Here is a 20,058-nt window from a genome sequence, read left to right as displayed (position 1 = left end):
CTCCGCGTCATGTGGGATCTTCCCGGACCGGGGCACGAACCCGTGTCCCCTGCATCGGCAGGCGGACTGTCAACCACTGCGCCACCAGAGAAGCCCTAGATATTAATATTAATAATAGTACAAATAATATTACTGGCTGCCAGGCACTGTCTGTGGTGCGTTGTGTGCATTATCTCTTTTGATCTTCATTGACTCTCAGTATTGATGACAGACTGAGACAAAGATGGTTCATTTACCTGCTCATAATTTTCTTCTCCAGGCAAAACTGCTTCTCCTAGTTCCCATAACAGTTCTACCTTCACTACAGACCCCAGAGAATAATTTTTAAAATTCCTCTTTCTTTTGGCCCAAACCCTATTACGGTCCAAGTAAGCTGATTCTTCTGAAGTAGAATCCATGCAAAAGGTTTGAGGTGAAAATTTTTTACTTGGTACTTTTTGTGAACTATAAACGCTGTATCTCCGCAAAATGTTCAAAGCATGAACCAAGTGCTGTTGCTTCCAAGGAAATCTGGCCTGAGAAATTGCCCCTCTTTAATCATCTCTACCAAAATTTACTTCTTGTTCCTCATCTATGTGAGTATTGGTTTTAGATCTTTATTATAATGTCCGTATATAAAATTATTAAAATCAGAATGACCGCTGAAATACAACAAAGTGACTTAAAAATAGGTATTTGGTTTTTGATTTTACAAAGAAAACTGGCGTATGTTATTTATATTTTACCACAGCTTATAAAACAAACTGGGTCCTAGAATAGGTGATATCTCCGTACAGCTAAGTGAAACTGTGGAACGTGGGGAACATAGAACTTGCGGTCAGCTGTAGCTCTCTATCTTTTACCTTATTCAGTGGAGCCTATGATGTTTGAGTTCTCTGACAGTTATAGAGAGAGAGGAAAATGTGATTTCATTAGAAGAAAGGATGGGCTAGAAGCTCTCATGAGACTGATTTAGACGTATACGTCCAGGGAGCTGAGTGTTTCTTGGAATAGATTCCAAATTCCAAAGAAATACAGCCCAATTGTAATATCTTGCACTTAGACTCTTAATTTTTTTTTTAGACTCTTAATTTTAAAAAGTGTTTTTATGTGCTCTTTAATCTCATTTTATCTTTATAATGATGTGAATCAGCAGTGATTATTCTCATTTTGGATATGGGGAGAATTGAGGCACAAATAAGAAAACCAAGGTCTTATAAAAAATTAGCAATGGAGCCACAAGCCCAAATGGCATGGACCCCTCCCTTCCAAAAATCCTCAGCATACTTCACTGTTTCCCATTAAGCTGTCTCTACACCTTCTGTCTCCTCTAGGGAGGTCCAAGACCCTACTTACATCCCACAAGAGCCAGCTCTATGGCTTAAATGCCATCCATTCTCTCCTGGTCTGTCCACTCAGATGCTGGGAATACTAAAAGCATTTCACAGAAGCTAGACAACTAGCAAGTAAGGGGATTCATTAGCACTGTGACACTCAGCCATCCATTTCCTTGGAGTGTTCTCTTACCAACAATTTTTAACACAGGAAAGACTATACTTTCTGAAATGTGGTTTGTGATTGTTTTCATTCATTTTTCTTCTCTATGTCTACATTGTTCTACTTTTTCTTGGAATTTCTTATGTTTTCAGTCCTTTTATGAGGATTTCAGGAACACTATATTTTTCTTTTTATTTTATTTTGATGGTAAGTGAGTCCAAATAAGATATTCTGACTTGGTATTCTTGATACCATATTTTACTGAATTTACTTCTATTTTTCTTGAATCCTTTTGCCTATTTTATGCTCGCTACTCTGTGTTCATTTACTCCTGGAAATTGTATTCCAGAAGAAGATTTTCCTATTTGTAACACAAACATGATTAGGCTGTTATTTTATTAGCTTTCAGATGTTCAGATTATGACCAGTAATGCCAGTTGCAAGATTACATGACCATTGATTACACCCCCAGAATTTTAGAGGTGCATACACCCACTGTATGCAATGATAAATGTCTTTTCAGGTGTAGCTTCCAATCGTTTTTTCTTCATTGGCACTCACCCATTGTCAGACGTAATTTGAATTGGGTTGTGAAGAGGACGAAAGCCTACACAGTTGGCCAGCATGCCCACTACACAGAATCGCTTCCATATGGCCGTAGAGCCATCCTTGCCTCTCAAAATAAAAACTCATAATGGAACATTCCGTTCTGTTAATGCACACACACACACGCACAGTATAAAATGGGATCCACGATCACAGATTCCAAAAAAGGTTTTGTTTTCAGCTTTTTTTCCAAACCTATACATATGGTTCTTTTTTAATAAGGTTCTTCATTTTTTAATTGGGAAAGTTACTATTGTAATACAAATTCTCTAAATTTAAGATGATGGCATCTACTTGCATTTGACCAGAGATACGAGAGAAGTCAGGATATTTTTGTTGTATTTTTGACTCGGAAAGTCAGTTTATTGGGTGATTACAAGTTTGCAAGAGTATCTGCCTTCCTCAGCATTCCAAATTAAATAAAGGAAATATGCTTTCTCCAGTTCTCCATCCTCCAATGTGCTTAGAGAAATGATGAGAATTGATATCTTTAAAAATTGAATGAATTAAGGCATAAGCATCATCAAATCTGTTTCTTTGGTAGATGTCCCATTTATTTATCCCTTCACAAGCCTATCCAAGTCCAATATTACTGCGTTTTAAAGGAAATAAATTTGTAGTAAGGTAAGACTTGTAGGGAGAAGAGTAAAATGTCAAAGATAGCTCCAAATTTCTGTTAATAAATATGGAGTTCGAATTTCATACAGAAGACCATTCCTTCTCTCTCCTTCTGAGTTAGTATGGAGGATAAGCTACTCCGGCAGCAAATAGTAAGAATAGCAGTGTAGCAGTCTACCTCTTACTTCATATCTCACAGCTTAACGTGTTCATTCCACAGCAACCAAGATGTAGGTGAAACCATCAGGAAGACCTCAAAACAATCATCCTTTAAGGCAAAAACCACAAAACAAAGCAAAATTGGAAAAATATGACACTAAATAAAACTTCCCAATAGAAAATTGTCAGAAGTAATCATTCATTCCCTCCCTCCTTCCTTCACTCATCTAGCAGGTATTTGGGAATTTAATGTGTGCTCTCTAATAGGTTGGGGTGGTGGAGTCTGAGGAAGTGATGACTAAACTGCTCTCTTTTTTAAAAACTCATAGATAATTAAAACAAAAATTTTCCCCAAATTTATTGAGGTATATTTGTCAAGTAAAATTGTGAGATAGTTGAAGCATACAACGTGATGATTTGATACACATATACTTTGTGAAAGGATTCCCCCCCATTGAGATAATTAACAATCCATCACCTCACATCTTTCCTTCCTTTCTTTTCTTTTTTCTTTCTTTCTTTCTTTCCTTCTTTCCTTCTTTCTTTCTTTCTTTCCTTCTTTCCTTCTTTCCTTTCTTTCTTTCTTTCTTTCTCTTTCTTTCTTTCTTTCTTTCTTTACATTTAAGTTCTACTCCCAGCAAATATCAGTTATACAAGTGTTATCGGCTATAGCCACCATGTTATACATTAGATCCTCAAACTTTATTCATCTTATAGCTGAAAGTTCATACACTTTACCAATCTCTATTTGTCTCAACCCCCAGCCCCTGGCAACTGCTTTTCTATGCACTGTTTCTATGAGTCTGGCTTTTTTTTTTTTTTAGATTCCACATATGAATGATACCACCTGATGCTTGTGTTTCTCTGTCTGACATTTCATTTAGCATAATGACCTCCAGTGACCTATTCTCTTAAAGAAAGGATCGATATGAAAACTAGGGGGTAAGAGGAGATAAAGTGTGCTATGGGAAAATGATATAGTACGTGCAAGAGCCTAAAAGAAATCTGGGAGTTGAAACATGAGTGGGAAATGTGGTATGTATGAGGGCTGAGAGAGAAAGTCAGATCCTATGGGACCTTGTGAGCCACATTAAGGATTTCATTTTAAGATGTTTATCCTAAGCCCAGTATGAGGTGGAGGTGGGAGGTACAGCAAGACAAGATTTGGATTTTGAAAAGCTCACCTGCTGCAGTTCGGAGAACAGCTTGGAGGGAGGCCAGGACAGATGCAAAGCAAAGTATCTGGAGACTGCTACAGAGGTTGACTCTAGACAGTCGGTGGTATTAGTTAGAGTGGAGCGCTTGCTGCTGCTTTAGATGATGGAGAAAGGGAACCGCTTTGGGAGACGTGTAGGACCTCTTTCAGAGCACTTGGTGATGATGGCAGAAGGGAGGTGAGAAGGGGGTGGTACGAGGATGACTTTTGGATTTCTCCTCTGTCAGTATGGATGGTGATGTAGTCCATTGATATAGAGAACATGGGATAAGGACAAGGTTTTGTTTTTGTTTGGGTGGGAAGGAGGGTAGAGAGCATGAGTTGTATTTTAAGTGCTTGTTAGACATCCAAGAGGAGGTTTTAATGGTAGGTCTGAGCTGCAAGTCTAGAGCTCAGAGGAGAATTCTGGAATGAAATGAAGACATTTATGGGTCATCTGACAGAAGTGGTTATCGAAGCAGTGGACTTGAATGAGACTGCCAAAGCAGTGAAGCCAGGGAGAAGTGGAAGAGGGTCTAGGTTTTAAGGAAATTTTTCAGATTGGAGAAAGTGAGGTGATAAAGAAAATTTAAGATATATGGCCAAAATTTTGAAAAATTTATAGTAATTGTCCAGAGGACTGTGGATTCTTTTTTTTTTTTTTTTTTTTTTTTTTTTTTTTTGCGGTACACGGGCCTCTCACTGTTGCGGCCTCTCCCGTTGCGGCGCGCAGGCTCAGCGGCCATGGCTCACGGGCGCCGCCGCTGCGCGGCATGTGGGATCTTCCCGGACTGGGGCACGAACCCGTGTCCCCTGCATCAGCAGGTGGACTCTCAACCACTGCGCCACCAGGGAAGCCCGGACTGTGGATTCTTAATGTACAGTGAGTGAAAAATAGCAGGTCTGGAAGAACTAGAATGAGAACCAATCAAGACCAGCGTAATAAGCAGTTGATTTAAACTTGGACAGGCTTCAGTTTAGCAGTGGTTAAGAGCAACATCTCTGGGGTCAGACAATCTTGAATCCCGAATCCTGCCCCCATCACCCACCTCCTACCCTTGTGATTTAGGGCAAGTTACTTATCATATCTGTGTCTGGATTTACTCATCTGTAAAACAGGAGTAATTATAGTACATAAAATGTAGGGCTGTTGTGAGGATCGAAGTATACAGCACAAACCATGACACATAACAAGCGCTCTATGTTAGATGCTGTTGTCATTTTTATTCTTTTTGTGGACCTAAGGTTAGAGTCAGACATTTTCTTGTTGTTAAAATAAGGGAACTTTGTCCCAGCTTTCAACAAGAGAATCCTGAGTTTGACTGATTAGACTATCTTAAATCTCTTGCCCAACCTTGAACCACTCATTGTATCTAAGAGAATCGAATGTGTTGATTGGCTTAAGTTATCTGATGCTCTTCCTGGAGCTGGAAGCTGAGAAGTTCAGCTTTGCTGGAGTTACATGAACTATGTGAGTAAAGACAGATACTCTAAGGAAAAACCAGGATGCTTTCAAAAAAGGAGGAGGGATCCTGGGTAGGCATCAACCAATACCTATTACTATATCTTGGGCCCTCCATTTTAAAAATTCATTATAGATTATATTAGTTGTATACTACATCTGTTTATTTGTTGTTGTTTTTTTGGACTCTGAATAAAAAAACAATTCATTTGCTTTCTTCAGTTTTAAAATTTCATTTACTTTTAAAATTCATTTGCTTTCTCTATATTTGTTTAAAAATTCATTTGCCTCTCATTTTTTGTTGACAAATCCAAGGAGATTAACTATATAGTTATCAGTAATGGCTTAACAATGTAATGAGGCATTTATTCATTTTTGTAAAGTAAAACACGGAGATAAATGTTTTCAGTATTTTGGAGTTATGTGAGAATGAATAGAACATCACCAGCCATCTCATCTCCTTTGTAGAATGAACTGGTGGTAAGTCACCTGTTAAATTTAAATTTTAAACGAATAAAGGAGAGAAGCATAAATCTAAGTTATTCATCATTGTCAGGAATTGAGGGTAAACTGTTAGAAGCTGTTTATTGGGTGCTTACTGTGTACTCAGCAGAGTTCTCATTGCTGTGGAGGATTCTAAACAAGTGTCAGGCAGGAAGCTGCTTTTAAAAGTACATAGGCTACCTGCAAAGTCAGGACAAGTACACCAGGAACAAAGGCAAACAACAGAAGATGGTAGATGATTTCAACCTTCCTCTCTAGACTATATTCTAGAGAGGAAGGTTGAAATTGGCCAAATTCTATTAATGAAAAATTCTCAGAGGACCTGAGCCCATCACTGAAAGTTCTGCAGAGGGGAAATTGAAACAGAAGACTTTCCACATGGGAAGATTAGTTACAACAGTGATGGGAGGTATAATTGAGCTTGGTGAGTGTAGAAATATTGGTGAGACAAGCTGGTCTGGAACAACATCAGAATGTGCATTGAAGGTTTGTTCTTAACATGACAGTGGAGCTAGGGTATAAAAGGTCTTCATCTTTAGCCATGGTTTGTGAAAAACTGATGTTTAATTATGGTCAGTAAGATGACAATCAATTCAGGAAAGCGTTGAAAATAGTTTTAGGAAGATTAGTTCAGGTTGATGTATAGGGTGCACTGGAGTGAGTAACTTGAAATATGTTGAATAGTTCACATGTTTTCTTGGTAATTTATCCATGAGGAGGTGAAAGCGGTGATTATGGGAATACAGTATTTTCAGTGGTGTTTCTGATTGCTGGCAACACCCAGACATGATAAAATACTGTCTGCCAAATTTGCTGCTAAAACACATGACAGTATAGTGTAGTAGAAAGAACATGAGCTCTAGAATTAGTTATACGTGAATTCAAATCCCAGCTCCACGTTGTAAGTGATGTGAAACTTTAGGAATGCTTCCTAATCCCTGTGAGTGTTAATTTCCTTAAGTCATGTAGAGATATATTACTTATTTCACTGGGCTGTTAGGATTAAATAACAAATATAAAGTGTGTAGCTTTCTCTCCTCACTACCACCACCCCAAATTTCTTAATCACTGGAAATAAAGACTGGAAGAATCCTTAATACCTAAGAGGGCACTTGGACATTCTTCATTAAGCAAGTCATGGCATTTCCAATGCTGTCATTTCTAGTGAAGAGCTTAAGAAAAGGCTAATTGTCCAATTAGTGTTTGTTCTCTGAGGTAATCTGATCCCGGTTGAAGGGGACAGCTGAGGGGAGTGGAAAGAGCACTGTGTTTGGAGTCCTTCAGTGTCCAGACCCTGATCACATCACTTATGGGTGTACCCTTGGATGAATGACTATGAGCTGTAGTCTTAAATGGCCCTAATAGCATAGGGGTGGGGATGAAACACGATGTCATAGTAAACACTCCATAAAGTTTAACCTTCCTAGAAAGATTTAGTACATTATTCATTTTAATGTCATCTAATAGTTTAGCTATAATCCTTTAAAGAGGACCTTTAGAGAGAAGAGGTTAAAATAACTTATAATATCCTAACCCTGGTAAAGAGTTGTCATGTTCTGATTATCTGAGAAAATTTGTATGACATTTTAATTAATAAAATGCCTTCTTAACTTCCAAACAAGCTTATAATCTTGCTTTTGTATCTTTTGTTCTTTTGCCCTGAGCACACCCACAAAGTACACAAAGTAGTCTTTATTTTTGTGACTACAATTAGTACCCATTGGTTTTTTTACATCCTTTGCAGCTGTGCATTTACAGTGTATTTAGGGAAATAATTTGAATTATCCTGACCTTAAAGCTGTGTGATAACTTTGGGATGCTTTCCAAACTTCTCTCTCATAATGCTAATTCAAAAGAAGAAAATGATACATAGTATTTGGAATAGAAACTAGAGTGGTAATTCCCAACCAGTGCTAACCGGTGTGTGACAAAAAGCCTACTACATTTCATAGCTAAGGCTGCTGAAGAATTCTGCTTTGTGAAAAAATCTAAATCTTAACAGTGACCTTCCTGCAAAAGACAAGAAGATCTCATCAAATGGGGAATTCTACTTTTGCCAAGTTTAAACCCAGAGCTATCTGTAACCATTCCCATTTTCTACTGTTGGGATTGATTGTGTAATCTGTTGATGAGTTTTCCAGTAGATGTGGAGAGTACATGTAATGTTCTTATTAACTGGCAAATGGCACAGGGAATTAAGGGTATTATAAATACTTAAAGCTGCAGTTTTCAGACTCTCTTAGATATAGATTGCTCCATCTAAGCAAATATGCACAACTACCTACTTTACTCATTCCTTCTTATTAATGGAAAGGCTATATCATTTTTAATTGCAAAAAACTAAAAGAAAGGTAACACATGATTACCATGTTAGGCTACTCTGTCTTTGTGTTTTCAAACAGTGATAGCTCCTAAAACTCACCATTCTACTAGAAGGATCCCTGATATACCTCCTTGGAACACAGCACAGTTTACAAACGATTGTCCTGGTAATTTGGGAATAAGGAAGACATTGCTGAAAGTTATAACTCATTCAACATCAAACAGAGCAGCAGTGTTTAATATTTTATTTTCAGAGTTTTTAGGTTAGATAGTATTTGAAGAGAGTTATATGACTAGAAAATTTGAAAAAATAAAACTGTCTAGGATATGAATGTCTTTCATAAACAGAAAGGAAGTAGAATAGAGTAACAGTGGTAAGAGATGTGGTTGGCAAGGTAGGCTGTGGCCAGATCATGTATGATCTTGTTAGACATTGTGTTAGTTATTGCTGCGTAACAAATTATCCCAAACTTTAGTGGCTTAAAACAGCAATAAACATATATTATCATCATAGCTTCTGTGGATCAGGAATTCAGTAGTAGCTTAGCTGTGAAATTATGGCTCAGAGTCTCTTATGAGTCTTTAGTGAAGATGTTGACCAGAGCTAAAGCCATCTGAAGGCTTTCCTGGGGCTGGAGAATTCACTCCCAAGGTAGTTTTTTTCACATGGTTGGCAAGTCGTTACTAGCTGTTGGTGGGAAGTCTCAGTTCCATCTCATGTGAGTCTCTGCACAGGCTGCTTGAATGCTAATATGGCATGGCAGCTCATTTCCTCCAGAGCAGGTTACCCAAGAGAAACCTAGTAATAGGACAGTGACTTTGAACCCTAGCTTCGGGAGTCACACATCATCGATTCCACCATAATCAATGCATTAGAAGTGAATTACTAAGTTGGTCCACACTCTGGGGAAATGGAGTTAGGTTCCACTTTTGAAGGGAGGAGTGTGAAAGAATTCGCAGCCATATATTTTTGTGTGTGAAGTTTTAATTTTTATTTTGATTTTTTAAGATGCCATTTTGCCAACAACACAATTCTTTCCCAGAATTCTCTTCAGAATTTATACTTAGGTTTTGAGCTTTTAGACATATGCCTTGCTCTTTTTTTAATTTTCATTTTATATTGGAGTATAGTTGATTTACAATGTTGTGTTAGTTTCAGGTGTACAGCAAAGTGACTCAGTTATACATGTACATATACATATGTCTATTCTTTTTTGGGATTAACATATACACACTACTATATATAAAATAGATAACCAACAAGGACCTACTTTATAGCACAGGGAACTCTACTCAGTATTCTATAATAACCTTTATGGGAAAAGAATCTGTAGGCATATTTTAAAACCACCACAGATGTAGAAAGAAACGTGGATCCTATTTCACTTTATTTATTCATCCATTTAACGAATATTTATTGAACACCTACTATGTGCTAAGATTGTTATGGGCACTGAATAAGGCCTCCCAGAGAGGGTGACACATGTCAATGCCTGAAAGATGAAAAGAAGAGGGCAAAAGTTTCCAAGCATCTTTGCCTCTGCTGTGTCCATTTACTTCCTACTAACTTCCTGTTCCCTCCTTAACCTCTGTTACTGCCCAGTCCACTTGGAAGTTTACTCAATCTCTGGGTTAAAATTTCCTCAGCAGTAAAAGGATGAGTCCCCTTTTAGCTATAACATTTTCATCTAGAAAAATAGGGCAATTTCTTTTAATCATTGAAATATACTTAATAATTTTAGCAGCGTAGAACTGAAAGTAAGAACAAGTGAAATAACAGTGAGCAGTTACAGAGAAATTAATTTATATACCATTTGAAGTTTCTATAATCAGTTTCTACTCTTTAAGCTTACACTCGATCTATGAAATTACCTAAAGTATATCTTTAGCTGGGTGGTAATATGTTAGACGTGAATTAGAGATCTTTGAAATTAAAAAAAAATTTTTAGACCTGTAAGAATTCCTTTCAAGATGCATTCTTGCATGAGATTTTACTCATGTTTGGTAAATTTACTTGAAGTCCTTTTTTTAATTCATTAGACTCAGTATTGTGCTTAGAGAACAGAATTCCCCAAGTGATATATGCCTGCAGCAAATACACTCTGACTTTTCACACAAACACCACATTTCTTGAGAGGGAGAACGAAAGAAGAATAGAAAAAAATGGCAAAGCACATTTTCATTTCTTTAGATCTACCGTCTTGATTTCATTAAGGCCTCCTGATTTCCTCTCAGGTCTGTGTGCTTGGGCCTGAGAAGCCTTTCTTCATGGTATCAGTTGCTGACTCTTTAGTGCTCTGGCAGGATTTTACTCATGCTTCGCTTTCGGCAATTATAGTGTGTCTTGTGCTATGGTTCCATATACGTGTAGTCGGTGAATCTGTTATATTTTCTGCTCTTGAGGGCTGGAACAGTATTATGTCCATATTTGTTACTTGGCATCTAGTCCAGTGTCAAGCAGAAAAACTTTAGAACAGATTTGGTGCTATAAAAAAAGACCTTTTTTTGAAGTCCCCATTATAAGAAAAATTATTTATGGTGATAGATGATAGCTAGACTTACTGTGGAGATCACTTCTCAATATGTACAAACAATAAATCATTATGTTATACACCTGAAACTAATATAACATGTTAATTGCATCTCATTTTTTAAAAAGAGACCTTTTGAATTGAATAGTAACATTGACTTTTTTTTTGAATTTTATTTAATTTATTTTTTTATACAGCAGGTTCTTATTAGTTATCTGTTTTATACATATTAGTGTATACATGTCAATCCCAATCTCCCAGTTCATCCCACCACCACCCCCCGCCCCCGCCACTTCCCCCACTTGGTGTCCATACGTTTGAACATTGACCTTTATGTTAAGATAAAAGTGATTTTGTATGGTCATTTCAAGTCATCTGACTGATGAATCTTAATTTGTGTAATAGAAGAATAAGGTTATATGTTCTGGCAAAATTATGTCTGAAAAGTTAAGCTTCTGTAAAAATAGGTAATATTGATACTTCTTAGAGTTTTGATCCTTATCCAAAACATTGATTCTAAACCATTTATTACTTTTCATACTGACATTATTTGTCTCTATATAATTTCTTTGAAATGACGTACAGATATCAATAGGTTTATTGAATTAAAATATTCCCCCAAACTGCAATAAATCTAACATTTGATAGGAAGATTATCAGCTCATGTTCATTCAGTTTTCCCAGATAATCCAATTAGCAAAAAAAAAATTTTTTTCTCCAGTGGCTAAAACCTGATTACTGGTTCATATATCACTAATGAAAATAGGAACAACATTTTTGGTAATATTATAAGTGTTTGCATTCTCTAAAATATGATATAATTTCTAGATTTGAAGAAAAGCATTTTAACTTTTTAATAAATCTGAGAAATGTTATCAATAACTAATAACTCATGCAGACTGAAACCACTTCTGATCTTTAAGTGGAATATAAATACATGAATACAAAATGACATTTCAAAATCTCAAAACCATTTTAATGTTTCTAATCCTCACTTCTCATCTGAATTATTACAAAAACTTTCTTTTTACTCCTCCAGACTATTCTCTGGCCATTTTCTAATTCATCCTCCCCTCTCTGGCAAATTAATCTCTTTAAAATGCAAATATGGCCATGTCAAACCCTTGCTTAAAACCCTTCAGTGACACCCAAGAGTTCAGAATAAAATTCGGGTGCCTCAGCGTGACGGATGGGGGCTGATCCCTGCCTGTCTCGGCCTGCTCACCCCGCTAGTCACGGTAAATTTTCCAAAGATCCCTATATGCTCAGGGTTTTCTCTTCTCATGGGGTTTCCTCTATTTGAAATACCTTCCCTGCCTCTGTGCCTAAATTCAGTGTCTTCATATCTTAGCTCAAACCGAATCACTCCCAGTGTCTTCCAAGTATCACTCCCAGTGTTTCCTTCAGATGTAATTTTTTATCCAGTTGAGTTCTGTGTCCTTTTATGTTCTCGTTATACCCAACACATAACTTTTTTTTTTTTTTTGCGGTACGCGGGCCTCTCACTGTTGTGGCCTCTCCCGTTGCGGAGACGCGCAGGCTCAACGGCCATGGCTCACGGGCCCAGGCGCTCTGCGGCATGTGGGATCTTCCCGGACCGGGACACGAACACGCGTCCCCTGCATCGGCAGGCGGACTCCCAACCACTGCGCCACCAGGGAAGCCCCATAACTTTTTTTTTTTTAAAGAAACTAACAATATATGCGTTCACTGAACTGTAATACAGTAGTTTGGTTACTTGCCCATCTCAGCCTCTGGACAGTGAGCTCCTAATAAACAGGGAGCTTTCATCTCTGAATCACCAAAGCTGAGCACAATGCCTAGCAGTGAAGAGTCACCAAACGCAGTTTTAGTGAATAAATATAAATGAATGGCAAATAATTAATAATTTGCCATGGAGAGGGATAATGTTCAAAATATTTAATAACCAGTTGGTAGAGGCACCTATTGGTCACCCTGGAATTACCCTAACAACAAATAATGCTGTTCTTGTACGCATCCTTGCAGCATCAACCTGGGCTCCGGATCTCTTTGACTTTTTTATATCAAAAAGGAGAAAAAGCATATCCTTTCATACCTACCTGCCGCCAGACCATTTTAGAAAAACGTGGAGACATAATATATTGGAAAGCACTTCGGTACATGGACACAGGAGCCAATAATCCTGTGTGGTTGACCTATTTATGTGGGAAGATAAAAGCTTTCCTATAAAATTTACAATGGTGTTAAAGTGCTGCCATGCCCTTCCCCAATTACCCAGAGGTGTGCTTCACATTCTCTGGTGGACTAGTTCTTGTTACATAGCATCAGTAAGTTAAGGAAGGATAATTTCCCACATCTTTAGGACCTGTAGTAAATCTTTACTGCCTTCTCACTCCATACATTTAGTAACAGTAAACAGCTCCCCCTTCTTCTAGCCAAGGTGTTGTCTTAGCTCATGTTACCTTCATCACTTAAATACACTATCGCAAATATTGCAAAAGCTGATTAATCCGTTACTTCCATTCTTGAATCCTGCCATCCCAAACCAAGGCATCTGTGGTCACCAGAGTGAACTTTCCAAAATGCATATGTGATCCCTGCCCAAAACCATTCAGTTGTTCTGCATCACCTAAAACTATGTCCTTGGGTCAGTTTTTAAAATTGAGCTTTTTAAAAAAATGCATGTACTTTGGCTTCATGTATGGAGACTACAATTCAGGAGAGGCAAGGTGGTCCCTAGGCATTCTTACAAGTTTCCACAGGAGATTCTATAACACAGCCAGGCTGCGAACCACACATCCACATGATCAAATCCCAACTCCTTTATGGGGAAGAAGGCTGTCCACGTACTGGCTCCTATCTGTCACTTCCAGTTCACTTATTAGCTGGGAGACTTTGGCCAAGTTACCTAAGTGTTTGAGTCTCAGCTGCCTTATTTTAAATGGGGATAATAATACCAATGTTACAGCACTATTCTAAGGATTAGAGATGATGTTGGGCCATTTAATTTATCATCCAAACTGAGATACTATTAATAATTACTCCAAGATAACTATGCATAAGCTTAGACTGTCCTGGGGAAACCGGAGCATGTGGTCACGGTGATTTGAAGCAGTAGAGTCAAAGCATTTCCCACAGTGAATGGCATAGAGCAGAAGTTCAATAAATCATTTTTATTTTTATCATTCTTTATACGTGCATCCCACTCTGCTGGAAGCCCTTGCATGCTGAGGTTGTGGCACAAGGAGCGCATGGTATTCTTGATGCCCTCTAACCGAGAGCCTGATCATTTGTCACTGCCCTTTCCCCACCAGATACTATATGTTGTCAGCCCTGACATTTCTCTATTTTTTATATTTTCCCTTTTCTTTCTCTATTACTCTAGCCCACCATTAATGCTTGCAGGGCCCAGGGCAAGACTGCAAAAGAGGTCCACTTACAGTATATTTTTAAAATTAAAAGCTATATATCAAGCTAATAAACTATAAAATAAGTTTCTCCTATCCTCCTACCTTGATAAATATATCTGTCTAGCAATAAGATAGGTCTAAATTTAGACTTCTTAGAAACCTTGGAGTTCGTTCCATGCAGGATTGCGGCTGATTTTGCACTCTGGCCCCTCCCCTCTCCTCATCCCCTGCTCCATCCACACCACAAGAGCATCATGTGTAAAGGTGTACACACCCCAGCCTGAACGTTCAAGCTCTGTTCATCTCCTAACTTCCACCCTCCCTCACAAACGTCTCTAAGAGTGTGTATTAGACACCTGTTGCTGCTGTAACAAATTATTACAAATTCAGTGGCTTAAGATAACACAAGTTTATTCTTGTATAATTTTAGAAGTCTAAAGTCTAAAAGCAGTCCTACGGGGCTAAAACCAAGGTGTTGGCACTTCTGGTTCCTACTTGAGGCTGTAAGTGAGAAGCAGTGTGGTATCTTCTCTCTGACCTCCTGCCTCCCTCTTATAAAAACCTTTTGTGATTATATCAAGCCTACCTGGATAATTCAGGATAATCTCCCCATCTCAAGATCTTTAACTTAATCACATTTACAAAGTTCCTTTTACCATTAAGGTAACACTTACAGGTTCCGGCAATTAAGATGTGGGCATATTTGGGGGCGTTATTCAGCCTACTGTAGGGTATGCCTACCCGTGGACCCTTGGGAGGATGAACCCAAGGAAGAAATCTGAGCCAGCACTGGAACCACACTTGGGGCTGTGTGGGCAGGAACTCTGGGTGGTTTCATGTCTGGTGTGTGATCTGGAAGCAGGGGAGCTGCAGGGTCAGGATGGGCATGCCCCCTTGGCCCTCTGGATCCCTTGCCCAGCTCAGCTAGAAGAGGTCTCTCTAAAGTTTAGGACCCAGGACAAGAGCCTAGGGATGGCACATCTCTCCTTTCCCCTATTCATCTGGTAACCACAGTCTATTTCCCTTTCTTCTCATCTACACACAAGATTCTGTCAGAGGGAAACACGTAAGCAAATTGTTTTATTCTGTTCAAAGTTCTTTTTGCATCCCTGCCTTTTACTTGTCGTGAAAGAGCCCCATTCCACACCCACTCATTGTTTTTAACCATCCTCACTGGCTTTCCCTTCCTTTGAATCTCTAATTCCATCCTTCCGCCACCTCTTCAGTTCTTAAAATACACAAGGTTTCACCTATTTTCTGTGTTTTAAAAAATATGCTCTCCAGCTAGCAAGTTATTCCTGAATCCTACAAAATTGTCAGTTCATTCCGTTTGTAATGTTTCTTAGTTTTAAATTTTCCACCATCATTTGAAACCTACAGATTTTCTTTTGTAATCAAATTTAAAGTTACTTTTCGTGTTCTACTTGTATACTCTGTATTTTGCTCTATCTTGACCATTTTGAATAATGTTTCCACACTTATACAAGGTATACAGAAGAATTTTTCAAAAAAGAAAAAAATTTTTCTCTCCTTATAAATTTTTGGAAATACCTGAAGGTTCATCTATGTTTTTACTCATTCTCATTAATGTGTGGAATTTTTAAAGTAATCAACTGTCTTTAAGACTCTGACATAATTTTAAGAGAATGCTATGTTTTGAGAGTTGATGAATTATTTCACAAGTTTTCTTTTTTAAATAAAGTTTTGTGGGTTTTTACCTTAATGAAGTATTATATATTGCAAAGGATCTAATGAAAAGAAAATATGCCAGTTTATACTTAGTTTCAAACTCATGTTACAAAATTTCAGTGCTTTAAAAAAAAAAAACTATGACTACATAACGTTATCATATTACCGTAGTATGTACTCCATGAGGGCAGATGTCTGTCTTGTTTATTATTGTTTCGCAGTGATGGCCCAGCTACCAGTGCTTGGATTTATATTAAATAATTGAATAAATGAATATGAGAATTAACGAATGATAGAATTTCAGAATGGCTTTTAAAAAGTAATGTAAAGATGTTCAGTATAAATCATGCTACCTCAAGCAGAACATTGAAATACAGATTTTTAAAGTTTTCAATCAGCTTTGCAATCTCTCAGCTTATTCTGATATGAGTAATATTTTATACTTTTAAGGGTGTTGAAATGTATATATTCAAGATAATCGTCATCTGTTTAAATAGTTTATGAATTGATAAATATAGGTGATACTACATAAATATTACAGATATCTTTATATAGATATTATATATAATGAATGATATATATTATAGAATTATATAGATATTAAGATACTAAATATCTTTAGTTTTTAACACAGTGTTGGGTGATAAGAAATGTGAATCTCTGGTACTGAAATGAAGGCAGGAAATGAGGGGGATATTTCTTCCCTTTCTCCTCATTCTTTCAAAAATTGTGGATGGGAATTGGTTAACTTTGATTTGTCTAGTTTTCTGATGGTAAATGCATGTATGACTTCTTCAATGTGAAGGTATGCTATATGTTTCACAATTTCAAAGTTTTGCTTCACAGTATTCTCTCTTTCTTTGTCATATATTCTTCCCTGGTTTAAACTTTACAAATGGTTGAAGATACCTTTTTCACTGTTTGTCCTCAGAATGGCTTCACTCCTTTATACATGGCTGCCCAAGAGAACCACATTGATGTTGTAAAATATTTGCTGGAAAATGGAGCTAATCAGAGCACTGCTACTGAGGTAAGACACTTGAATTCTTTGACCTTAATGTCCATGTTCTTTGTATCCAGATGCAAAGGGTCTCCATTACCTTTATCCTACGAGTGTTCATGTTACTATTGTAATCTACAACAGTGGCCATGAACGAATGACCCAGTGCACACAGTTCAATGAGTTTATGCCCTGATTTGGGATTCATGTCAATTTATTCTTATGTGAAATCACGCTTCCATCAATTTGCCATTCTCTAGCTTTTGGGAGCTTTATACTATTCTAAAATCAATTTATAGTAAATTTTATCCATCTCTTTTCATCACTGTTTTATCTTTGTTAGGCTCTAATGCAATTCCTTAAAGGAAAGTTTTTTAATGATTAGCAAGAATTCAGTTATTTATGTTCACACAATTTCATGAGAAATATGTCATCAGAAAGCTGTTCATATTTTATGAAGTACAAATTATGACATGTGGTTGTGTGACTGATTATGGCAACAACCGAATAGAATGTTCAAAATCAATCCAGTCTCAAAACATTCAGGCCATCTAGGCATAAAAAGGGGTTGGAATGGGCCAACTTAGCATCACTTTCCTTTTCGTGTGTGTGTTCTCCAATAAGCCGAACCTACTTTGTATTTTCCTTCTCATTTCTGCCTAAGCAGATTAAGGAGGGAGTTCAGTGATTGTTTGGAACAGTGATTTTTAAGTGATGCTTAGGATGCTTTAGAGCTTGGAGAAAATGCCTCAGGGGCCACTAGAAGGTTGGGAGTAGGTGACACAGTAGAGGAGGGGAAGAGAGCTCCATTGGGACATGCCTCTCCTCACCCCAAAGCAACCAGGCTTTAGTTTTCCTATTTCATGTTCTGTGGCTCGACTGATAAAATTTTAAAACTCCTGCCCTGGAGTGAAAGATGACTGGTAGATAGATGGCTGTCACCCAGAAACTATCCTGATAACTTTTAATGTCTAATATGGCCTCCTTTCTGGACAATTAAGTCTTTAGGTGAAATAAACATGAAATCCCTTCTACCCTGCACTGTGGAGAGAGGTCATTTATAATCTATTAAATTCATGTCCAGGCCCTTTGAGAGAAAACTTTTTATGGAGCCTGGCGATAACTTTCTGACAGCTTACTCTCATTAGTTAAAAACAATCCCAAGACATCACTATTAATGGGACCACATTTCCTGTTTATGACTGGAAAACACGACTGCCTAGTATGAAACGATTTCACGTTCTCTACTAAGCACACACAGATTTTACACTCTTACCACATGAGTACAGCGTGATTTTTATGATTATGATTTTATGACTTTCTGAGACATTAATTCTGGCAATGAGTGGCACGTGAATATCCTCAGGCAAAGCTTGGATAACAGTACGAGACTATATCTCTGCATTAGGACCTCTAAGAAATGTACCAAACCATGGAAATATGCATTTGTTTTACTTTATTTCCTTGAAAGCAGAATCATTTATCTAGAGAAACCTTTACACTACAGAGTTCTACTCACCAAATAGACTTTTCTAGTGTATGATTTAGGGAAATGCTGCCTGACAGCATTGTCAGCTTTCTCAAGACTCCTCCAATCTGGACCCCTGTAGCATCTCACTCTGCTTCCAGAAATAGCCTTTTATGTATGTTGCATCAGTGGAGTTCGTGTTACACTCTGATTCTCAGAGAATTAAAACTGTCTCTTATTTCCACAAAGAAATATGACTGTTGCAAGTAAATCACATGAGGTTTTGAATCCTAGTTTAGACACATATATGCCTCTAAACAAACATATATCTATTTTGTTTTTTAATCATTTAAATAAGTAAAATTAATTTTCCCTGACTGGATATGTATAAACTTAGTTGATTAATTCCATACCACTGGCCCGAATGGTTATCAGGAAATACACTAATGGAAAAATCTTGGCATGTTCCCTTTTAGTCTATCATTCTGTGAATGAATAACATCTTCACAGGGCTATATGGTTGATTACTATTTGATCTTTTAGGCTATATTGCTAAATACCTTCTACGGTTGTATGTACATGTATGAATATACCTAAAGAAGACACTTACCCTGAACCCATTAATAGCCCTAATTTGCAAAACGTAGTTACTAATCAAGACATTGTGACCACTTTAAAAATCAGATAATTATGAGATCATTCAGTATGGCAATGAAACTCATGTTTGAAAAGAAATATTTAAAGTGTTGAAATTTCCCGTAATTATAGCAATTAGCATTGGTAAATAAATGATGAAAAATTAAGCTACAGATTTTTAATATAGGTTTCCTTTTCATAGAGTTGGTGAAGGTACTTCAAAAAATCATTTCAAATCTTTACCCTTCTCCCATGAAGTGTAGATTAAAATGAAATCCATGTGGTGGAGGTCCAAAGTTAAATTCTCTCAAAGGAGTTCTCTGTCTGTCCAGTACCATTTTTATAATTCTCTGCTTTCTTCCTTCCTCCTGAATGTTACCAAAATTGAAGGCTAAAAACTTTTTAATTAGGTTCTGTGCTGTCAGCAATGCCTTGTCTCTAAGAAAAAATAAAGTTCACATTCTTTTAATATAAACTATCCCAGTGTTGCAGGGGGGAATCAAATTAAATGTGTGCATGATAATGAGCCTGTTCTTTCCTCCTTCACAGAGGGCTTAATTTGTGCCAAACAAAGTTCTAAATTTAGGCTACTCTCTTTCATCTTACAACACTACATGCTTTACTCTTCCATTCCGTTAAGTAATGTATTTATTTAAAATTCAATTCTAATTTAAAAAATTCAACTCTTACTGTGGTAGTGCATATATGATATGATGCATTTGAGGGAAATGATTTTCCCTCCGAAGTCTACAGTTACCTTTTAAAAAAATACTGTTGAAAACAAATGGAGTAGTTAGATGCTGATAAATTATCATTGTCTCTGGAATATATTCAATAGATGTACCATATCCAATTGCCCTCATCTCTTCTGTGAATGGAAACATTTAACTCTGAGACTTATTTTCAAGCTTTTGTGAATTAAAGGAGGTTTTCACATTAACAGAGCCTAGAATATATACGTATATTTTTTCTACTTATTCATCACCTTTCCGTTGCTGAA

General features: G+C 37.2%; 1 protein-coding gene across 1 annotated transcript in view; it reads left to right on the top strand.

The window, feature by feature from the left end:
* Positions 1-20,058, top strand: part of ANK2 (ankyrin 2) — a 243,411-nt gene that overhangs the window by 73,645 nt on the left and 149,708 nt on the right. Inside the window, exon 5 of the mRNA XM_089911573.1 lies at positions 16,886-16,984. Coding sequence (XP_089767699.1) covers positions 16,886-16,984 — 99 coding nt within the window. The remainder of the gene's footprint in view (positions 1-16,885; positions 16,985-20,058) is intronic.

Source organism: Delphinapterus leucas, chromosome 5 (genome assembly GCF_059928025.1).
Source record: "Delphinapterus leucas isolate spDelLeu-1000000601 "Yukka" chromosome 5, BTC_Dleu_Yukka2, whole genome shotgun sequence".
NCBI classification, from domain to species: Eukaryota; Metazoa; Chordata; class Mammalia; order Artiodactyla; family Monodontidae; genus Delphinapterus; species Delphinapterus leucas.
Note: the sequence above shows the minus strand (reverse complement) of the source record. Positions and strands in the feature narration are given on the sequence as shown.